Source organism: Helicoverpa armigera, chromosome 31 (genome assembly GCF_030705265.1).
Source record: "Helicoverpa armigera isolate CAAS_96S chromosome 31, ASM3070526v1, whole genome shotgun sequence".
NCBI lineage: Eukaryota > Metazoa > Arthropoda > Insecta > Lepidoptera > Noctuidae > Helicoverpa > Helicoverpa armigera.
In genome coordinates, this window is record NC_087150.1 from 1784998 (window position 1) to 1805990 (window position 20993).

At 40.3% G+C, this 20993-nt stretch overlaps 2 protein-coding genes across 2 annotated transcripts; both read right to left on the reverse strand.

The window, feature by feature from the left end:
* Nucleotides 1-2550: 2550 nt before the first annotated feature.
* Nucleotides 2551-15670, reverse strand: LOC110380952 (uncharacterized). Its single transcript, XM_064043155.1, has 16 exons — nt 15362-15670; nt 12582-13347; nt 12240-12460; nt 11537-12181; nt 10839-11477; nt 10558-10779; nt 10277-10498; nt 9450-9731; nt 8743-8964; nt 8189-8301; nt 7398-7494; nt 6592-6707; nt 5939-6050; nt 4509-4610; nt 3708-3839; nt 2551-2806 (listed from the first exon to the last, which is right to left on the reverse strand). Exons 1-16 carry the CDS (start codon nt 15464-15466, stop codon nt 2615-2617), a joined length of 4188 nt encoding a protein of 1395 aa, XP_063899225.1. The 5' UTR covers nt 15467-15670; the 3' UTR covers nt 2551-2614.
* Nucleotides 15671-16448: 778 nt separating this feature from the next.
* Nucleotides 16449-20121, reverse strand: LOC110380950 (acetylcholinesterase 1). Its single transcript, XM_021341110.3, has 3 exons — nt 19755-20121; nt 17306-18477; nt 16449-16750 (listed from the first exon to the last, which is right to left on the reverse strand). Exons 1-3 carry the CDS (start codon nt 19929-19931, stop codon nt 16471-16473), a joined length of 1629 nt encoding a protein of 542 aa, XP_021196785.3. The 5' UTR covers nt 19932-20121; the 3' UTR covers nt 16449-16470.
* Between the last annotated feature and the right edge of the window lie 872 nt (nt 20122-20993).

The following is a 20993-nucleotide window of genomic DNA, read 5'->3' on the forward strand; positions in this document are numbered from 1 at the left end:
ATTGTATGTGTAATGTAGATCATTAGGCTTATCTGAGACTATTTTTTGGAATTAATTCTCAACGGTTTTTGTATAAAACATGACCTAACATTTCCTAAGAGGGGGTGGGTACGCTGTGAGCCATTTAAACTGGGTAAACAATGAACCACGGTTCATTGTGTATTGTGTACCACATCTTAGTGCTTTGTATGATATATGATGAGGTGGGAAGTATTATTAGACAGTTAACCTCTAAGTGTTAATGTGAGTACCTATAATTAATTACCATTATTCGTCTATTTCAGCATGGGGCGAAACACGGTAGGAAAGCACGTAAAAAAGGGTATCACACCGCGGAAGCTACACAAAGAGGTATAGAAAAAACACTTGTCGGGATTAAGCATTCTAAAAGCAGCAAAAACTGCAACCTTCTCTATCCAGTATTGCGACAGACGAAGTGTTTGTGCGGAGATATGTCACAAACAAAGTACCTACAGGAACAATCCGTCTTGTAGACTAGAGCCCCATTATGATGCAAGTAAATTTCTTACTGCCCAACATGAAGACAGCATAAAGAAATGTTGATTGTTACAATTTGTGATTTGGACAATAAAAAAACATAAGTCTGAATGTGATAAAAACACGTCGACTTTATAATGCTAAGAGCATTTTAATTAATATAAATATACAAGTACAAAATGTTTTTTTTTTTCCCGGAAAGAGTTTGTGCGTAACTTTTAAGATGTTCATAATTATTGTTAAAAATTAAGTTTTAAGGCTGATTTGTTGGTTCTTAAACGTATGTATAACCCGAAACGTAATAATTATAAAAAGTTATAAATAGTGTATTTATTTTTCTTTAAAACAAACAATATTGTTTTTTTTTATATTACCGTGATTCATTGTGTACCACATGGTTCATTTAGTACCACCCCCCCGGTTCTTTGTGTACCCCTAGGAGTACGCTATGAACCATTTCTCATGTTTTAAAAAAACATGTATAAATTAGGCAACAGCAAATGTTTTCCACTTATTTCAACACAATTTGGCAGCTTATTAAATAATCTATCATTTGAGACAAAAATATTTTCTTAGACTGTAAAAACGAGCGCGCTAGAGATCTCCAAACTTTTGGTGGTTCATTGGCTACCACCCTACCCTATTTCAACGACATTCGATTGGTTTGCTATTTTGGTGATTTTGGTCTATACGGTATCTAGTTTGCTCTACAATCGTAAATAATTTGCAGACAAAATGATTCATTATTAAATGACAGATTTCAACGGAAAGTAACGGTCAAATTCATTTTTTCAAGGCTAAAGTAACAGCACAACTAATTTGACCGTTACTTTTACTTTGTGACATTACTTTGGCTTTTACTTCTGATGATGAAACTGGCTGTAAGTAAGAAATAAAACAAAGTATGTTATATTCATTCATCTTATTTAATTTCTATCACAACTTATAATTATTACCTTAGCGAAATCAATTACTGAATTATTCATTATATTATATCAGTCACATTTTATCGTCTTATTCCGATTTTTACATAACTATTCATTAATTATAGGTTCAGGAATAATTTAAAAAAGCCGGCCAAGTGCGAGTCGGAATCGCGCAGAAAGGGTTCCGTACCATTATTTATAAAACCGCATCTACCTGTTGTCGTTTCGATATCGAGGAAAAAAAAAACCGGTCAAGAGCGAGTCGGACTCGCGCACGAAGGGTTCCGTACCAGAGCAAAAAAATCACGTTTGTTGTATGGGAGCCCCCCAAATTATTTATTTAATTCTAGTTTTCAGTATTTGTTGTTATAGCGGCAACAGAAATACATCATCCTTGAAAATTTGAGCTCTCTAACTATCACGGTTCATGAGATACAGCCTGGTGACAGACGGACGGACGCACGGACAGAGGAGCGAAAACAATAGGGTCCCGTTTTATCCTTTGGGTACAGAACCCTAAAAACTAAGTAATACCCCATAAAACTTGATGGTGACAATATATTAAAATAATCTTATAAAAACATTGTAATTTATGGAAATCTCAACTTTCTTATTCCTGGCATCTTTGTCTTAAAATAAGAATAATATTAAACGGTAGGTAAGTTCTAAAGAATCACTAAGCTTATAGGAAGGCCTTAGAATTTCTAACGTGGTTTTATAGTCCTTAGAGTCTCTAGTAAGGCCCTATAGTCTTTACGGCCTTACTAGAGTCACCTTAGAGTCTCTAGTAAGGCTCCATAGTCTTTACGGCCTTACTAGAGTCACCTTAGAGTCTCTAGTAAGGCTCCATAGTCTTTACGGCCTTACTAGAGTCACCTTAGAGTCTCTAGGAAGGCCCTATAGTCTTTACGGCCTTTCTAGAGTCACCTGAGAGTCTTTAGTACGGCCCTATAGTCTTTACGGCCTTACTAGAGTCACCTCAGAGTCTCTAGTAAGGCCCTATAGTCTTTACGGCCTTACTAGAGTCACCTCAGAGTCTCTAGTAAGGCCCTATAGACTTTACGACCTTACTAGAGTCACCTTAGAGTCTCTAGTAAATCCATATAGTCTTTACTGCCTTACTAGAGTCACCTTAGAGTCTCTAGTAAGGCTCTATAGTCTTTACGGCCTTACTAGAGTCATCTTAGAGTCTACCGTGGCTCTATGGTCCCTAGAGCGTTGCCAATGGGTAGCGGTGGGAGAGACAATTGCTGCCCCAGCAATGTCGGACCCATGTCAGACTTCTGACTTAGTAGAGAGGGAACCATTTCCGGTTTGTGTACGAGTAGGGGGGGCATTTCCGGCTTCTTGATCTTTTTCGATTTCTTCGGCTGCATTTTCATCTGTAAAGAAAAATTTTAATTATTATTATTATGTATTCGATAGAAAAAAGCACTAATGTCGGTCCGGCTTGTGATCTCTCTCCGGTGGTGTCGGATTGTCGTCCCATCGCGCTATGAGAGTGAAGGAATAGTGAGTGCATCGCAGTCCAAGCAAATTCTCGTGCACTATAATATGTCCTGCGCAGCTGGCTGATCTCCTTATATGAGAACAGCCGCCGCGATCGAAATACAAAAATTAAAACATCTGTTGAACACTTTTCTAAAAATACGTGGCTGCAAAACGGACCTTATTTCAATTTTAAAAGGTCCGTTTTGTGGTCACATTTTTTTAGAAAGTTTTTGTAGTAAGGCTGTTTATATCCCTGTGTGCATGGCTACCAGTCTAACCAAGGGTTTCCCTGAGGAGGAATGTCCATGAGGATTTCCCTCTCCCACAAAAAAACTTGAGAGGTATCAACGGACGGAACGAAGTTCCTTTCGATTAATTAGTGAGAGAGAGAGAGACAGACAGACAGAGAAACATGCAACGCCGCACAGCTTACAATAGCTTACTGTTACTGTTTCAGCCTTTTTATCGTCCCACTGCTGGGCTGCGGCCTCCTCTCACACGGAGAAGGATTGAGCGTTAATCACCACGCTTGCTCAATGCGGGTTGCTGATTTCAGACTGTATAGTCCAGGTTTCCTCAAGATGTTTTCCTTCACCTTTTTTATCAGCCATTGGTGTCCAAGATATACTTAGAAAGTACATACAAACTTAGAAAAGTTGCTTGCCTGACCTGGAATCACCCCCATACTCGAGAGGTTGGTTCTTTACCCACTAGGCCACCACGACTTTACAATAGCAAAAAGTGTCGTGACAATATTTTTTTTGTCCAAAAAAGAAGACAGATTATAGTGACCTTATAGTGCACCTCCCTGACGTGTCGGTATAGCGAGGAATACCAGCCGAAAGCCGCGCTGCATTGCTGACAGCGGTAAGGCGTCTCTCCTGTATGCATGGCTACTATGTGGTACTTTAGTTTGGCCGCGTTCTGGAAGAGAGGTAAGGTTATCATCAGTTTTAGAGCGAGCAAATGCTGAGTACTTACATAAGTCTATTGACAACAAAAAACCGATTAAAAGAAGGTCCCTCTAAGAGGCTGAATGCATCCGATGCCGGTTGACGCGGCGTTCGTAACATACATATAAATTAACTAGCTCCTGCCAGCGGTTTCATCCGCATCCCGTGGGAACTACTTCCCGCACCGGGATAAAAAGTAGCCTATAGCCTTCCTCGATAAATGGGCTATCTAACACTGAAAGAAATTTTCAAATCGGACCAGTAGTTCCTGAGATTAGCGCGTTCAAACAAACAAACAAACATACAAACAAACATACAAACAAACAAAATCTTCAGCTTTATAATAATAGTATAGATAAGATTTAAAATGAGTTGAGTAATCAAAAATAAAAATTAACCAAGTTCTGTATTTACATAGGGACTCGATAAAACTTGCTAAAAACGTGCCACAGTTGGCGCAGTCATGTGAGTGAGTGAATGAGTGTACAAATGAGTGTACAGGTGAGTGATTGTATGAGTGTTACCAAATAAGACTTGCCAAACACGTGGCACATTTGGCGTAGTCAGGTGAGTGAGTGAATGAGTGTACAAATGAGTGCACGGATGAGTGTCTTATTGAGTGTGTGAATGACTTTCTGACCTGGTAAGACTTGCCGCAGACGTGGCAGAGGTTGTCCTTTTTCTCCTTGTTCCTGTGCACGTTCTGCAGGTGCACGTACAGAGATGTGTGGCATTTGAACGCCTGGGGAATATATAGGCAAACTTTATATTGTAATGTAAAGTCACCAAGTAACTTTGCTAGTCCGAAATTGGCTTGTATCGACTGCAAAATGTATTAATTAACTATTCTTGTCTATGTGCTAGAGATTTTAGCACATTTTGAGTATCACAATGTCACCAGTAGCTAACTTAAGAGCAGCAAAGTTATGTGACAATAACTACTCTAAAGGAATCAAAACCAATAAAATACTAATTCTACACTAACAATAGAGAACACAGTTTTAAAAGTTTCAACCTAATAAGAGAAACATGAAAGAACGGAGGAGGCAAGAAATAATAAAAAAAAAGAATAATGAAACTGATTAAAGAAGAGTGACAGGACGAAAAGATCTAAAAAAGAAATATATTAAAGAACTAGCTTCTGCCAGCGGTTTCATCCGCATCCCGTGGGAACTACTTCCCGTACCGGGATAAAAAGTAGCCTATAGTCTTCCTCGATAAATGGGCTATCTAACACTGAAAGAAAGGACAATGGGCACAAATATATGGGACCTGGTATACCCCACCAATAGGAATGTCATATATATCATTGGATAGGTCTTTTTATGTAGAACAATATTTACTATGACAGCTTTGTTGAAATGTTTGTCCGTTCTGAGATATAGATCAAAAACTGTGCAAAAGTTAGAACTAAGTAATCTATTGATAACTCAAGTCTTTAAAGGATAATCTAAGTACTACTAAGTGTAAGTCTTGTAAGTGCTACCTGCTGTGCCCGTTAGGGTCCATAATTGTTACTATTATGTATCATTTCAACCTTTTATTGTATCAACTGGATTTTGGGTTAAAAAGAAGGTTGGTGGTTAAAAAGACCTGTCCAACGATATATATGACTTTGCTATTGGTGCGGTTTCTCATTACGCCCAATATCCAGTTGGTACAGTAAAAAGTTGAAATGTTAAATAACAATAACAGTTATGGACCCTAACAGGTAGTACTTACAAGACATACACTTAGTAGTACTTAGATTTTCCTTTAAAAACTTGAGTTATGAATAGATTACTTGGTTCTAACTTTTGCACAGTTTTTGATCTATATCTCAGAACGGACAAACATTTCAGCAAAGCTGTCATAGTAAATGTTGTTCTACATAAAAAGGCCTATCCAATGATATATATGACATTGCTATTGGTGGGGTATACCAATCTGCCCATTGTCCTTTTCAAATCGGACCAGTAGTTCCTGAGATTAGCGCGTTCAAACAAACAAACAAACTCTTCAGCTTTATAATATTAGGATAGATAGTGAAAGAAAAAGATAAAAAAGACAAAGTTTAAAATACCAGCTTACCTTATTACAGAGCTGGCATCTAAACTTGATATTATTGAGGTGTTCCCAATCAATGTGATCGCGGAGTCGAGTCTTACTGACGAACTTCTTACCACATTCATGACACGTGAAACTGTAATATAAACCGGTCATTTTATCAGTCTAACCAAGGGATGTCGGGTTGAGGAGGTCAGATAGGCAGTCGCTCCTTGTAACACACTATTACTCAGCTGCAACTGAGACTGGAAACCAACCCCAACATAGTTGGGAAAAGGCTCAGACTATTATAAACAGAATTTTGTATAGCATGCATAAATATTTGGTCCTCTCTCACGAAAAAACTTCCAAATGAATTTTGACACCACTTAGCAGTTACATCGCCACTAATATTATAAATGCGAAAGTAACTCTGTCTGTCTGTCTGTTACGCTTTCACGTATAAACCACTGAACTGATTTTAATAAAATTTGGTACAGAGATAGAGTTGACCTTGAGAAAGAACATAGGATAGTTTTTATCGCGGACTTTTGAAGAATTCTCTTGGAAACGCGATATAACCGAACACAACGTGGGCGAAGCCGCGGGCGAAAGCTAGTAGCTTATATATTATCATACTAATATACAGCCTACATTTTACCCCGATGTGGGAAGTAGACATAAAGTTATAGGCCTACCTGAAATCAGTCTCGGTGACATGTCGACGCGACACTCGGAGGTGTTGCCTGTATGTCGCGACGGACGCGAAACGCTTGTCGCATAGTGCACAGTACAGTTCGCCTGAATCACGAGCCTAAGAACACACATACAAATTTAGATTAAAAAATGACTTTCAAAACGCAAATGTGAAACTCCGTCTTTTTGGAAGTCACAAAAGACGATATGGGATTTACTTAATCCCCCGTTGCCAATCTTGTAACTTCTTTCTCTGATTTTAAGAAAGCTTTCGATTGCATTGACCATAACTTTCTCATCTTGTAAAATGAAGCACTAAGAAATTTGTGGCAAAATTATTTATTCTTTGATATCTTTAAAAGATTTAAAAAGATCAGAATAGAAATATACGTTTCCATGTAATCTTGGACAGTTGATAAAATAGGAGTGCTACAGGGTACAATACTAGGACCACTTCTGTTTTTAGCTTATTGAGAAACATCTCAAGGACAAACCTTTCGTTTCAGTACTTGTCAATAGCTGAGAAATAAATTGATAAACAATAGAATATGATGAAGCCAGTAAGTTTGACACCAGTCTAACCAAGGGGTATCGGGTTGCCCGGGTAACTGGGGTGAGGAGGTCAGATAGGCAGTCGCTTCTTGTAAAGCACTGGTACTCAGCTGAATCCGGTTAGACTGGAAGCCGACCCCAACATAGTTGGGAAAAGGCTCGGAGGATGATGAGTAGAATATGATGACATGGAAATACTTTAACAGAAAATAGAGGTTTTTCAAAATATATTTGTCAATTCTTATGAAAGTCTTACCTTATGACTCCTGAGATGTCGTCCAAGGTTAGACTTCCACTGGTAAACCTTCCCGCAGCGAGGGCACGGGTATCTGTTCTGACCTTTATGTAAGACGCTGCAAGAAATATAAAATATATATTCACAACTAAATAAACGTTTGAAGTATATGTATCACATTACATTAGGTTAGCTCGTGGCTAAAAGTATAATCATCGGCACGAATCTTGAGCGCTGACCTTCACCTGCGCAGAAGTAATTTATTACCAAAGAACCAATCCAGAGTGACGGCTATGACGCGATGCGCTGCGGGCCAATCACCGCTTTAGCCCGCCCCCGCGCCTCACTTCATACCACAAAAGGGACCCAATAAATTACTTCTGCGCAGATGAAGGTCAGCGCTCAAGATTCGTGCCGATGATTATAACAGCCGCACGGATCGATCGATGATAAGGTTAAGCAACGCTTGGCGCGTTCGCTCCTTGGATGACCATCTTGTCATGACGAGTTCCTCCATGTTTCCGAAGGCACATTAAATTGAACATTGAACATCTTTGGCAGTTGTTACGGGTAGTCAGAAGAAAGAGATTTTGACAACCAGTCTCTAAGAGGTATTGGGTTGCCCGAGTAACTGGGTTGAGGAGATCAGATAGGCAGTCGCTCCTTGTAAAGCACTGGTACTCAGCTGCAACCCGTTAGACTGGAAGCCGACTCCAACATAGTTGGGAAAAAGGCTCGGAAGAAGATTTGCTTGGACTTGTCAGTGTTGAGCTCTCGCTGCACAAGGAAGCGCCTAGCCGGATGATACTCACTTGAGATGGTACCTATAAGTCTTCTTGGAGCTGAAGTGCTTGCCGCACTCGGCGCATTGAGGCTTGTCGGGCAGACACTTGCTGTCCGTCAGTGTTGAACTCTCGGGGATCCGCTGGATAATATAGTGGTAGATATATAACAGTAATATCATATAAAATATGTTAGAAGTTTGAAGACATGCAGGGTGTATGTACCGCGATTTTTTTATCTTCAGAATTAAACTTCAATAACCCGAAAAGCAGAAACATTGCGAAACATGAATCTACATCACCTTTAGGACCACCCCGATTGTTGCATTTTCTTAAAAATGTTGAATGACAAAAAATACTTTTTAATTCATTTCCAATAAAGAACAATCGCAATTATTGGTGTAATTAAGTTCATTCTTAAAATCTTTAGCAAAATATACAACAGTTACATAGAAACATTGACTTTAATATTTGATTTTCGAAATCAGTTAGTTGATAATAATAATTAAAAGAGAAAAATCTACTTTCTCACACATGATTAAATTCAATACTATTTTCAATAGTACTAAAGATTTAAAACTCACCTCTTCTATATCTGCATCTACCACACTCTTAACAGTGACATCCTTCACATCCTTTACCTCCTTTTCTCCCACTACATCCGTCTCAATCTCCTCTCTCTCATCAAACTGCTCCTCGTCCAAGGATGCCAGCCGTTTCTTCCGAGTCTTTACCTTTTTCTTTGGAGGTACCTTTTCAGGCTTGGCTTTATCTTTCTTCTTTGATTTCTCTTTTATTTTTGGCGGCTGTGGGTGGAAGTGTTTAGTTATATTTAGTAATGTTAAAAATGTGAAAGTAATTCTGTTTGTAGCAGTTTCAAAGCAAAACTGCTGAACCGTTTTAAGTTTGAAAAAACAATATGGGCAATTTTCTTGGTTGTTTAACTAGATACTCGTCAAATTGACACACTGGACACAACTGGATCAAAAGTAGCCCTTCTCGATAAATGATAGGCTACCTAAGACTGAAATAATTTTTAAATCGGACCAACTGTTCTTGACATGTCTGATCAAACAACCTATCTTGAAAATAACATATTTTGACCAAAAATCATTTACATAAGCCAATATTGCCTCAAAATATTTCTTACCTCCCCACTCAGAGACATTTAATGGTTACTTAAGCCATTCTTTAGTGAAGGATTTGTATGACATTCCGTCACTAAGGAGTGACTGAAGTAATCATTAAATATCTCTGAGTGTGGAGGTAAATCACACAAAATGTAACAAACCTTCTTATCCTTCTTCTTCTTAGTTTCAAACTGCAGATCATTGACAAAGGTCTCCGGCTCACAGTGCATCGCTTCCTCCTTCACACAATCATAGCCTCCGCTTTCACCGCCATCGTAACCCGCTCCGTCCGCTCCGTCACCGTCACCGAGTGAGTGCGGTGACGGAGACAGCGGTGACTGGGGGTGTTCCGCCTTAATGTGGGTGAGTAGGGGAAAGCTTTCGGTAACTACTTGGCAGATTTGTAGCCGGGGCGGCTCGGGGGCGATGTCTGAAAAGTTGTTCTGAAAGGATTGGCAAATTTTAGTTTGTATTTGCCTTTAAAAATACATAATTGTTGACGGATAATATAGAGAAAAATGCTGAATTAAGAAGTTATTAAAATCAAATGTTCTGAACTGCTTCAGTCTAGCTGTCGCAAGGACACGAGTGGACACACTTTGTGGGTTTCACAAAGCAGCCCAGAGACTGGAAGTTGGTGAATGATACGGAGAGCACCTAACTTGGTCTTATTTTTTGTATTTTTTTTTTGTTTGTTTTAGAAGTCTTATAGGCTAATATAATAATAGTTAACAATATGCAAAAATCATAATCGCTAATGACAAGCCTCCACAGATAAAAGACACTCGGATGTATAGAGCAGATTACTGTTACTGTTACAGCCTTTTTATCGTCCCACTGCTGGGCTGCGGCCTCCTCTCACACGGAGAAGGATTGAGCATTTATCACCATGCTTGCTCGAAGCGGGTTGGTGATTTCAGACTTTATAGTACAGGTTTCCTCAAGATGTTGTCTCGGATGTAAATAATAAATAACTCCGAGTGTTCACCTGTAGCATGTACTGCAGCCGGTTGTGGCTGAGCTTGACGCGGCGCGTGAACTGCAGCCACTTGCGCAGCACGGCGCGGCACTCCCAGCACACTCGGATGTATAGAGCAGATGTAAATAATAAATAACTCCGAGTGTTCACCTGTAGCATGTACTGCAGCCGGTTGTGGCTGAGCTTGACGCGGCGCGTGAACTGCAGCCACTTGCGCAGCACGGCGCGGCACTCCAGCACACTCGGATGTATAGAGCAGATGTAAATAATAAATAACTCCGAGTGTTCACCTGTAGCATGTACTGCAGCCGGTTGTGGCTGAGCTTGACGCGGCGCGTGAACTGCAGCCACTTGCGCAGCACGGCGCGGCACTCCCAGCACACTCGGATGTATAGAGCAGATGTAAATAATAAATAACTCCGAGTGTTCACCTGTAGCATGTACTGCAGCCGGTTGTGGCTGAGCTTGACGCGGCGCGTGAACTGCAGCCACTTGCGCAGCACGGCGCGGCACTCCAGCACACTCGGATGTATAGAGCAGATGTAAATAATAAATAACTCCGAGTGTTCACCTGTAGCATGTACTGCAGCCGGTTGTGGCTGAGCTTGACGCGGCGCGTGAACTGCAGCCACTTGCGCAGCACGGCGCGGCACTCCCAGCACACTCGGATGTATAGAGCAGATGTAAATAATAAATAACTCCGAGTGTTCACCTGTAGCATGTACTGCAGCCGGTTGTGGCTGAGCTTGACGCGGCGCGTGAACTGCAGCCACTTGCGCAGCACGGCGCGGCACTCCCAGCACACTCGGATGTATAGAGCAGATGTAAATAATAAATAACTCCGAGTGTTCACCTGTAGCATGTACTGCAGCCGGTTGTGGCTGAGCTTGACGCGGCGCGTGAACTGCAGCCACTTGCGCAGCACGGCGCGGCACCCAGCACACTCGGATGTATAGAGCAGATGTAAATAATAACTCCGAGTGTTCACCTGTAGCATGTACTGCAGCCGGTTGTGGCTGAGCTTGACGCGGCGCGTGAACTGCAGCCACTTGCGCAGCACGGCGCGGCACTCCCAGCACACTCGGATGTATAGAGCAGATGTAAATAATAAATAACTCCGAGTGTTCACCTGTAGCATGTACTGCAGCCGGTTGTGGCTGAGCTTGACGCGGCGCGTGAACTGCAGCCACTTGCGCAGCACGGCGCGGCACTCCAGCACACTCGGATGTATAGAGCAGATGTAAATAATAAATAACTCCGAGTGTTCACCTGTAGCATGTACTGCAGCCGGTTGTGGCTGAGCTTGACGCGGCGCGTGAACTGCAGCCACTTGCGCAGCACGGCGCGGCACTCCCAGCACACTCGGATGTATAGAGCAGATGTAAATAATAAATAACTCCGAGTGTTCACCTGTAGCATGTACTGCAGCCGGTTGTGGCTGAGCTTGACGCGGCGCGTGAACTGCAGCCACTTGCGCAGCACGGCGCGGCACTCCCAGCACACTCGGATGTATAGAGCAGATGTAAATAATAAATAACTCCGAGTGTTCACCTGTAGCATGTACTGCAGCCGGTTGTGGCTGAGCTTGACGCGGCGCGTGAACTGCAGCCACTTGCGCAGCACGGCGCGGCACTCCCAGCACACTCGGATGTATAGAGCAGATGTAAATAATAAATAACTCCGAGTGTTCACCTGTAGCATGTACTGCAGCCGGTTGTGGCTGAGCTTGACGCGGCGCGTGAACTGCAGCCACTTGCGCAGCACGGCGCGGCACTCCCAGCACACTCGGATGTATAGAGCAGATGTAAATAATAAATAACTCCGAGTGTTCACCTGTAGCATGTACTGCAGCCGGTTGTGGCTGAGCTTGACGCGGCGCGTGAACTGCAGCCACTTGCGCAGCACGGCGCGGCACTCCCAGCACACTCGGATGTATAGAGCAGATGTAAATAATAAATAACCGAGTGTTCACCTGTAGCATGTACTGCAGCCGGTTGTGGCTGAGCTTGACGCGGCGCGTGAACTGCAGCCACTTGCGCAGCACGGCGCGGCACTCCAGCACACTCGGATGTATAGAGCAGATGTAAATAATAAATAACTCCGAGTGTTCACCTGTAGCATGTACTGCAGCCGGTTGTGGCTGAGCTTGACGCGGCGCGTGAACTGCAGCCACTTGCGCAGCACGGCGCGGCACTCCCAGCACACTCGGATGTATAGAGCAGATGTAAATAATAAATAACTCCGAGTGTTCACCTGTAGCATGTACTGCAGCCGGTTGTGGCTGAGCTTGACGCGGCGCGTGAACTGCAGCCACTTGCGCAGCACGGCGCGGCACTCCAGCACACTCGGATGTATAGAGCAGATGTAAATAATAAATAACTCCGAGTGTTCACCTGTAGCATGTACTGCAGCCGGTTGTGGCTGAGCTTGACGCGGCGCGTGAACTGCAGCCACTTGCGCAGCACGGCGCGGCACTCCCAGCACACTCGGATGTATAGAGCAGATGTAAATAATAAATAACTCCGAGTGTTCACCTGTAGCATGTACTGCAGCCGGTTGTGGCTGAGCTTGACGCGGCGCGTGAACTGCAGCCACTTGCGCAGCACGGCGCGGCACTCCCAGCACACTCGGATGTATAGAGCAGATGTAAATAATAAATAACTCCGAGTGTTCACCTGTAGCATGTACTGCAGCCGGTTGTGGCTGAGCTTGACGCGGCGCGTGAACTGCAGCCACTTGCGCAGCACGGCGCGGCACTCCCAGCACACTCGGATGTATAGAGCAGATGTAAATAATAAATAACTCCGAGTGTTCACCTGTAGCATGTACTGCAGCCGGTTGTGGCTGAGCTTGACGCGGCGCGTGAACTGCAGCCACTTGCGCAGCACGGCGCGGCACTCCCAGCACACTCGGATGTATAGAGCAGATGTAAATAATAAATAACTCCGAGTGTTCACCTGTAGCATGTACTGCAGCCGGTTGTGGCTGAGCTTGACGCGGCGCGTGAACTGCAGCCACTTGCGCAGCACGGCGCGGCACTCCCAGCACACTCGGATGTATAGAGCAGATGTGTCGTAGATCTACAACAAATGTGCATATACATTATGTATTTGAATTTTTAACAACAAAAATTACAGTTAAATCAACCTATCTCAAAAACTATAAGAGATACTTTGATCAAACCAAAAATCGTTGAAAGAGTTAATTAGCATGCATCACCTCTATTTTTTTTAGAATTTTATACCCCGTAGTTATAAAAATAGAGGGGCATACTTTTTACGACTTTGAGAGCTGATATCTCAAAAACCGTTCACTTTAAGAAAAATGTTTTTTAGAAAACTTTATATCATTTTAAAAGACCTTTCCATTGATACCCCACACGGGTATGTACATCGAAAAAAAAAATTTCATCCCTCAGTTACATGTATGGGGGGCCCCACCCCCAATTCTTTTTTTTACTATTTAGTGTCATATTTTTGTAGCGGTTCATACAACACATATTCCCATCAAATTTCATCACTGTAGTACTTATAGTTTCCGAGTAAATCGGCTGTGACAGACGGACAGACGGACAGACGGACAGACGGACAGACGGACATGACGAAACTATAAGGGTTCCGTTTTTGCCATTTTGGCTACGGAACCCTAAAAAACAGGCCAAGTGCGAGTCGGAATCGCGCACGAAGGGTTCCGTACCATTATTTATTTAATTCTTGTTTTCAGTATTTTTTTGTCATTACATTCGGTACCATATGGAATTATTTCTTTATGATATATATGATTTATGTTCTAATGGGTTACACCCATACAGACAGAATTGTGTTGCTGGGGAGTTTGTTCCACCACTTCTTCTCAGCAAAAACACATAGGAAGTGGTGAGGGGTGGGCGTTTTGGGGGCTGTCTATTGTAAATTCCTGACGTTCAAAAAGTGCTGTTTAGCAGCCAAGTTTGAATAAATGATTTTCATTTTGATTTTGATCATAAAAAATGTTTTATTTATTTATTTTATACCATTATGTTTATTCCTTGCTTTCTACACTTATTCTTGGGATTTCAATAATTAAATAATACATTAAATTGCTCTATTATGTATCAAAATCTAACACATGCGTGCCGTGTCCAACTTGCAAAATAAACCATTTCATTTCAGATGGATAGATAGAGGATCGAAAACAATAGGGTCCTGTCTTACTCTTTGGGTGAGATGTTTCCCTTCACCTTTTCATCAGTCATTGGTGTCTAAGATATACTTAGAAAGTACATACAAACTTAGAAAAAGTTGCATTGAGAGGTGCTTCACCCACTTTTAGGCCACCACAACTTTAACATGGAATCATTAAAATCAAAATCAAAATCTTTTTATTTCACACAGGCCTTTGCAGGCACCTATGAAACGTCACATTAGTTGCACGGTTCCAAAAAGTTGGTCTCATGGAGAAGAGCCGGCAAGAAACTCCATAGACACTCTTTTTAAAAAGTAATATAGTCACAGTACAAACAGTCTATTACATAACAATAGTATGCTCACAGAATTATACAATGCAAGAAAGTTTATCTGTAAATCTATACAATGCAAAGGGAGAAGAAAAAGTCGTTTAATTGCCAGGGAAGCCACACATGGAGAGATGAGTTATCGCCATATAATATCTTTATCGTCAACAAAGTCTTGAATTTTATAATAAGCTTTTTTAATTAGGGTGGATTTTAAAGTGTTCTTAAATTTTGATATCCGTGAGATCGGTTACACACTTAGGCAGCTTGTTGTAAAGATTGGTAGGTACACTATCTGGCCTTGGACTAATTCTAAAATCTGGCAAAGATATTGAATTATAGCAGTTTGAATGGTCAGTGGGTCGTCTTTGAATTCTTTGCTACACTCTTACCTTTATTTTTAAAACTTAAATAACAATATTGTCACGATACATTTTTTTCAACATTTTTTCAACGAATATTCACACCAGCTCACACAGTTTATTGTTTTCTTTTCGTTGAACTTAGCACGTCTTTGCGTGTCTTCTTTGCAGTTATATTGCATTTAAACGCATATAATATACCCAAATAACATAATAAAATAAGAAAACAAAGCAACTTACCTGTATTTCATTCAAAATTTGAGAATACAAGTGGTGATAGCCAGTATCTCCGATGTAATACAAATTCCGCCCCGAACACATGCAAGCGGTGCACAAATCCCCCATATTGAAGTTTTATACCCAGCCTCGAACTTAATACGAATCGTTTTAAGTACTTTTTATGCCAAATATTACGAATAACAGTAATTTTTAGCTTTTATTTACGAAAAGATAGACTTTAGCGTCTGTTTCGTGACTTTGACAGTTTCTGATGTTTGCTTGACGTCAAAAATTACAGATTGTAAATCGATGTTGCCATTTTCTACTAACCGGGCTTAGTATTTGATGCAAAATTCCAAACGAAAAAGTAAACGAAATAGCCTTTTTCCCATATATGTAAGTATTATTTTAAATGTTTATGTATAGAAATAGTCCTAATCCTTTCTGTGTTTTTGATTTTCCTATTTTTTTTCTAGAAGACAAGTTTTATTCAACATGACCTTGGCATGATTTCTGTCTTGATAGTTGCTAAGCAACGTTTTGACGTATATTATCAAAGCCGTTAAGATTGTTTATTTATAAATTGTTGACAAAAAAGCGTAAACAATGATGCCGCTTCTGATCTACGGCGCTGAGCTGGTGGGCGTGCTGTACGCGGCATACATGTGCTTCCATCTAAACTATGTGTACTGGGATAAATAATAAAGTCGCAATATGATAAGTAGGTATTATTTCATTTATTTTTACTTTTATCCTATTTAATTTTACTTTTATCACCAACAGGCGTTAAGTGAATCTTCAGTCAGAGAACTCAGAGATAAGTAGCTGTTATTTAATTATAGGATACTTTTTTGCGGTTTTTTAAACATAATTTGTAAGAGCTAGTTTTGCAGTTAGAAGTAATAGGAGTTCCAGGCTTGGAAATCCTTATGAACATAGCTATGTTCGTTACGCAATCAAGTTAAAACGAAAGGGCTGCTTCGGATTAGATGAAATTAGGCAAAGATAGGCGGTAGGGAACGGAAATAAGCTAAGTTTTATCCGGGAAGCGGGTAAAGTTCCCCCGTGGGCGATTCTTTCAAAACTAGAACCTTTAAAAAAACATACGACAACATAAAACATTTTATTATCTAAGTAAAAAACAAAGAAAGACCTAACAAGACATGGCTTAAATCTAATTTAAAACCACTATTTACACTATTTACAAGTTTCTTATGCCACGGCTCGCCTAAACTAATTCCTTTCCAGTATTTTCCATATTTGTCATAAAAGGCATCCCAGAACGCCATGCGCGTTGTGAATGGAGCACTGTCTATCCGTGGCGATTTGTCTATGACTAGGTAAGGAGTTTCGCTTGCTGTCACAGGAGGCCAGTCTGGCAGGACAGAAGACTTCGATGGCGTGGGGTCTCTGAAATAGTAGGAAATGAAGGTTAAAAACTGCTTAAGTGTAGCCAAACTCTCGTGCCAAAGGGTTTCGTACAATTTTCTTCATAGTTATGTTAGACTACCTTAGACGTTTTCGTCTTTGACCTGGGAATCGAACCCGCTTTGGCTAACTTAATAGTTTTGTTTCTATGTCTGTAGAATAATAGGTACGCCTTTAAGATCCTTTGAGCTTTGTCTATCTAAAGTCGTCTACGAGTGGCATCACGATAACCAAACAAATAACGAACGAAACAACTGCGCATATGCGATTCTGTGAAACGGCTATCTTCACAGAAGCAAAGACTTATATGCGAACTGAAAATAGGTAGCTATGTAGTAGAGAAAAGTATGAGTCTGACACCAGTCTAACCATGGGGTATCGGGTTGCCCGGGTAACTGGGTCGAGGAGTTCAGATAGGCAGTCGCTTCTTGTAAAGCACTGGTACTCAGCTGTATATGGTTAGACGGGAAGCCGACCCCAACATGGTTGAAAAAAAGGCTCGGAGGATGATGATGTAGTAGCGAAAAGTATACGCACCCATATTTAGCGAAATTAGTCCACGCCAAGCTAATAATATCAATGATAACTTGATCATCTTCTGTGATGTTACCGAACACCTTCATATCGTACAAATATCCAAGCTCATCGCCGTGAGCCGGTCCACTCGCCTTGATACTGTCTCGATACTTCATATAGTTCCTCGGCCCATCATGACTAAATAAATACCTGTAGACCGTGCAGTTATTTTGTAAATAAAACCTCACAGATCTCTCTATTGGATAGTTAAAAGCAAAATCAGACACAAAATCTACTAAATTATCCTTAGGATTGTATGAATAAAAGTCTTTTACTAATCTCACGGCGTCATCACCGCCATCTTGGATTTCGTTGTTGTTTGAAATGAAGAAACCTTTTTCTAATTCCCGCGTATAGTCGAAACTGTCATCTATTTCCTGCGGATAGAAATATAAGGATTCCCGCGTTGTTCCGCCGATCATTATTTTCATATTCTGTAGATTGACTTTCGTTTCTCTATGAATGAAATCGTTGTCGATACAAGGACGGAAATTGTATGCGATAGTCATATTTATTAAAGTGTCAGTAGGTATTCTTGACAACGTTTGCACAAAACTGTCGTAGTCTACATTTTCTGGGTCCATCCCGACATCTTTTATTAGCGTACTTACATCTGTAATTTCAGTTATAAACGGCATAACTGCATTCCCACTTTGAAGAATAACTTTTTTAAATAGATTGTTGTTGTTAAACATTTGAAATTCAACAGATATAGACCCGGAACTGTGTCCGAAAAGGAGGATATTCTCGCTATCACCACCGAAGGCTGCTATATTACTTTTAACCCATTTCAGAGCTAGTTGTTGGTCGTAAAATGCTTGGTTGCCGTATTTAGGTATACAGAGGTGGCCGTAAGGCCCTAGTCGGTAGTACATCATGACTACAATGACATCGTGTTGGATTAAGAAGGTCGGTGGGTAAGTATTTTCAGCGACGTTTCCCTCTGCGAAGGCCCCACCGTGGATATAAACCATTACTGGAAGAGCTTGTTGGCCTATTTCGATAGGCGTGTATATATTAAGGTTCAGACATTGTAGAGTGCCTTTAATCATTCCTTTAAAGTACTGAGGGCACATGACGGCGTCGCTGGTTGCTGGGAATGGCGTCTCGAAGTGTGGGTGCGGTTTTGCTTTCTGGAATATAACGGGGTTTATAATTAATGGAAGAGAAACAACAGACAGATCGAGAGAGAAGTTTTGGTAATAAAGTCCCGTCTTTCGTCTTAGGTACGAAACGCTAAAAACTTTTCAGTTAGGTACAAACAAATTAAAGCTGAATCTTTCTCCTAAGTCTGACAAATGAACTGGTGAAAACCGCATCGAAATCACGTCAGCCAAACGAGATATAATCGCGCACAAACATACCTACCTACATACGGTAAGGTTTTATAAATTAACTATGTCGAGCTATCACATTAGTAACAAAATTATTTATTTATTTTATTTAATAATATTAAATAATTGCCCAATAATGAGTGTTATCTAGGTTATCTAACGTGTTTTGTCTAAAATCTCCTAAAATTGTTTACTTCTATGCCTAAATATGTAGGTCAAAGTTATATATCAGTTGCTTATCGTAAGAAATGGGCCAAGTACGAATCGGTTAAGGACTGTCCCATTCCGTAGGATATTTAATAGACAGAATAGTACAACTCCTTAAGGTTGATGTTTCATAAATTATATTAAAAGACAAATATATATTGCATCAAAAAATTGCTTCTCGTCGCTGTCACCGGGTAATGTACCCAAAAGACTGCCAAGGATATTTCCCAGCGCCTGGTTGACAGTTCCCGGGACCCAATGGCTGACATTTAAAGACTGTTTTAACTTTACAGTCTACCTAATAATAGATTTTCAAATCCGAAAACAGTAATGCATGATGGATTGATTACGCAACTCTAAAAACTAAGGTAAATAATCTTGTTATAATCATCGGCAAGGATATTGAGCCCTGACCTTCAAATGTGCAGAAGTGATTTATTGGTTTATTGTCATAAGTGTACGGTGCGCAAAGCGATCCCCACTCTCCCACCGAGAGCTCATTATCCGTGCCGATAACTATATTACTTTTTATTTCAAAACTGAGTTTTAAAAATAGGGATAGGTAGAATTTTTTGAAAAGAATTACAAAAATGCTTCCACTCAATCACCTAGTGATTTTATATTTTAAGTGACACTCGGCTATACTCCTATTTTTATTACGAACAAAAAATGATTTTGTAAATAAACGTAATTACAACAATAACAATTAATTATTTAATTGAATCATTACCTATTGTAAACAGAAGATAGCTTTTTGTTACGTATTTGTGTAAAAAGTCCTATCAAGATTGCTTGCCTTTTTTGTGAATATTTTTAGATACATATTATTCATTCGTAAATTATAATACAAATAATAGTTGTATACTAACCGCAAATGGATTATTTTCATCGACCACTCCATACGGAATTCCGAAGAAAGCCTTATAATCATCTCTCACTAGTCCAAGTATTTGTCCCACCGGAGTATCAACAGCAGTTTGTAAAGACAATTCACCAATCACATGATTATTAATTAAATAAATAATTAACATTAATTTTAAAATCATTTTCAAAAACTTTTTAATATTTTTTTGAGTTGTAGCACTATCGAGAATATCAGTCGTGCAAGTTTCGAAATTCAAAACTTTTTGAGCGGGAAACAAACATCTGATGCTATTAAATATGGCGTCTGTTTTGTTTTTCTTTTTAATTAATTTGTTTTGTGATAACCCGTGCTATTACACCACTGGCTTGTAAATTAATGTTGGAATTTATTTATATGAAGATTATGCCTAATTATGTTTTGGTTGTGCAATCGTGTTTATTATTTAAGTCAATATTTTTGGAGATAACTTTCAGGGTTCGTGACATGTTTTTGTGTAAATAGCTATTTAAACAGAGATATTATAAACAACTATGAGTACTGACCTACCTTACGACCTAAAACTAGGTAGATGATAACCTAGTCTGGCATGGAATAGATTTGATTCGTTGGTCTAGGTCAAGGCGAGGAAACTTTATCGAATTACGTGCGAAATCTATTAAAATGCAATAGGTAGGTTGGTACCTAGCTTCATACTATGATAGAGGCCTTCTTTTTGTTTTTTTTTAACGACGTCAAAAATCATCAAATGACCCCTCCCGCTGTGGGTTAGCAGCAGTGAGGGAGTGTCAGACTCTTACCACAAAATACATAGGTACAGAAGTCAATCTACATACAAAGCGCGTTCGAGTCACGCAGACAAAGGTGTCTATGTGTGCGTGTTCACAGACGCGCTGTCTCAAAACAACTCAAAACAGTGCGAGCGCGGCTGCCGCTTTCTTGAGATAAGCGCGTCACACAAAGGTAGATAAATGTGCACGCGTTGTGATACCTACCTAACTGTAATTTGACTGTAATATTTTTAATTTTAATAACAAAAGAAAAAGTAATAATGGAGCAACAAAATTCGTATTATAATTGAACAAGTTGACGGTTGTTTTATACAACAATAAACAGTGAATTGTCGTTTTTTTAGCCTGCCGTATTATCTATAGTATGTACCTACTTATTTTCTCATATTTCGATGGTTCGTTTAATAAACGCGGTAGGTAGGTACAGTTAGGTGGGTAGGTAAGCGCCCCGGCGG

Bases quoted from the DNA above. Each gene is read 5' to 3' on its own strand.
- LOC110380952 (XM_064043155.1), bottom strand. From the start codon at position 15,466: ATGGGGGATTTGTGCACCGCTTGCATGTGTTCGGGGCGGAATTTGTAT. The intron at 3,840-4,508 runs GTCAGAAAGTCA...CCTCTCTTCCAG, and splicing joins TCTGCGGCAAGTCTTACCAG to AACGCGGCCAAACTAAAGTA. The intron at 2,807-3,707 runs GTCACTATAATC...TTTTCTTTACAG, and splicing joins TCAGGGAGGTGCACTATAAG to ATGAAAATGCAGCCGAAGAA.
- LOC110380950 (XM_021341110.3), bottom strand. From the start codon at position 19,931: ATGATTTTAAAATTAATGTTAATTATTTATTTAATTAATAATCATGTG. The intron at 18,478-19,754 runs GTTAGTATACAA...GTTATATTCCAG, and splicing joins ATGAAAATAATCCATTTGCG to AAAGCAAAACCGCACCCACA. The intron at 16,751-17,305 runs GTGCGTATACTT...CTACTATTTCAG, and splicing joins ACTAATTTCGCTAAATATGG to AGACCCCACGCCATCGAAGT.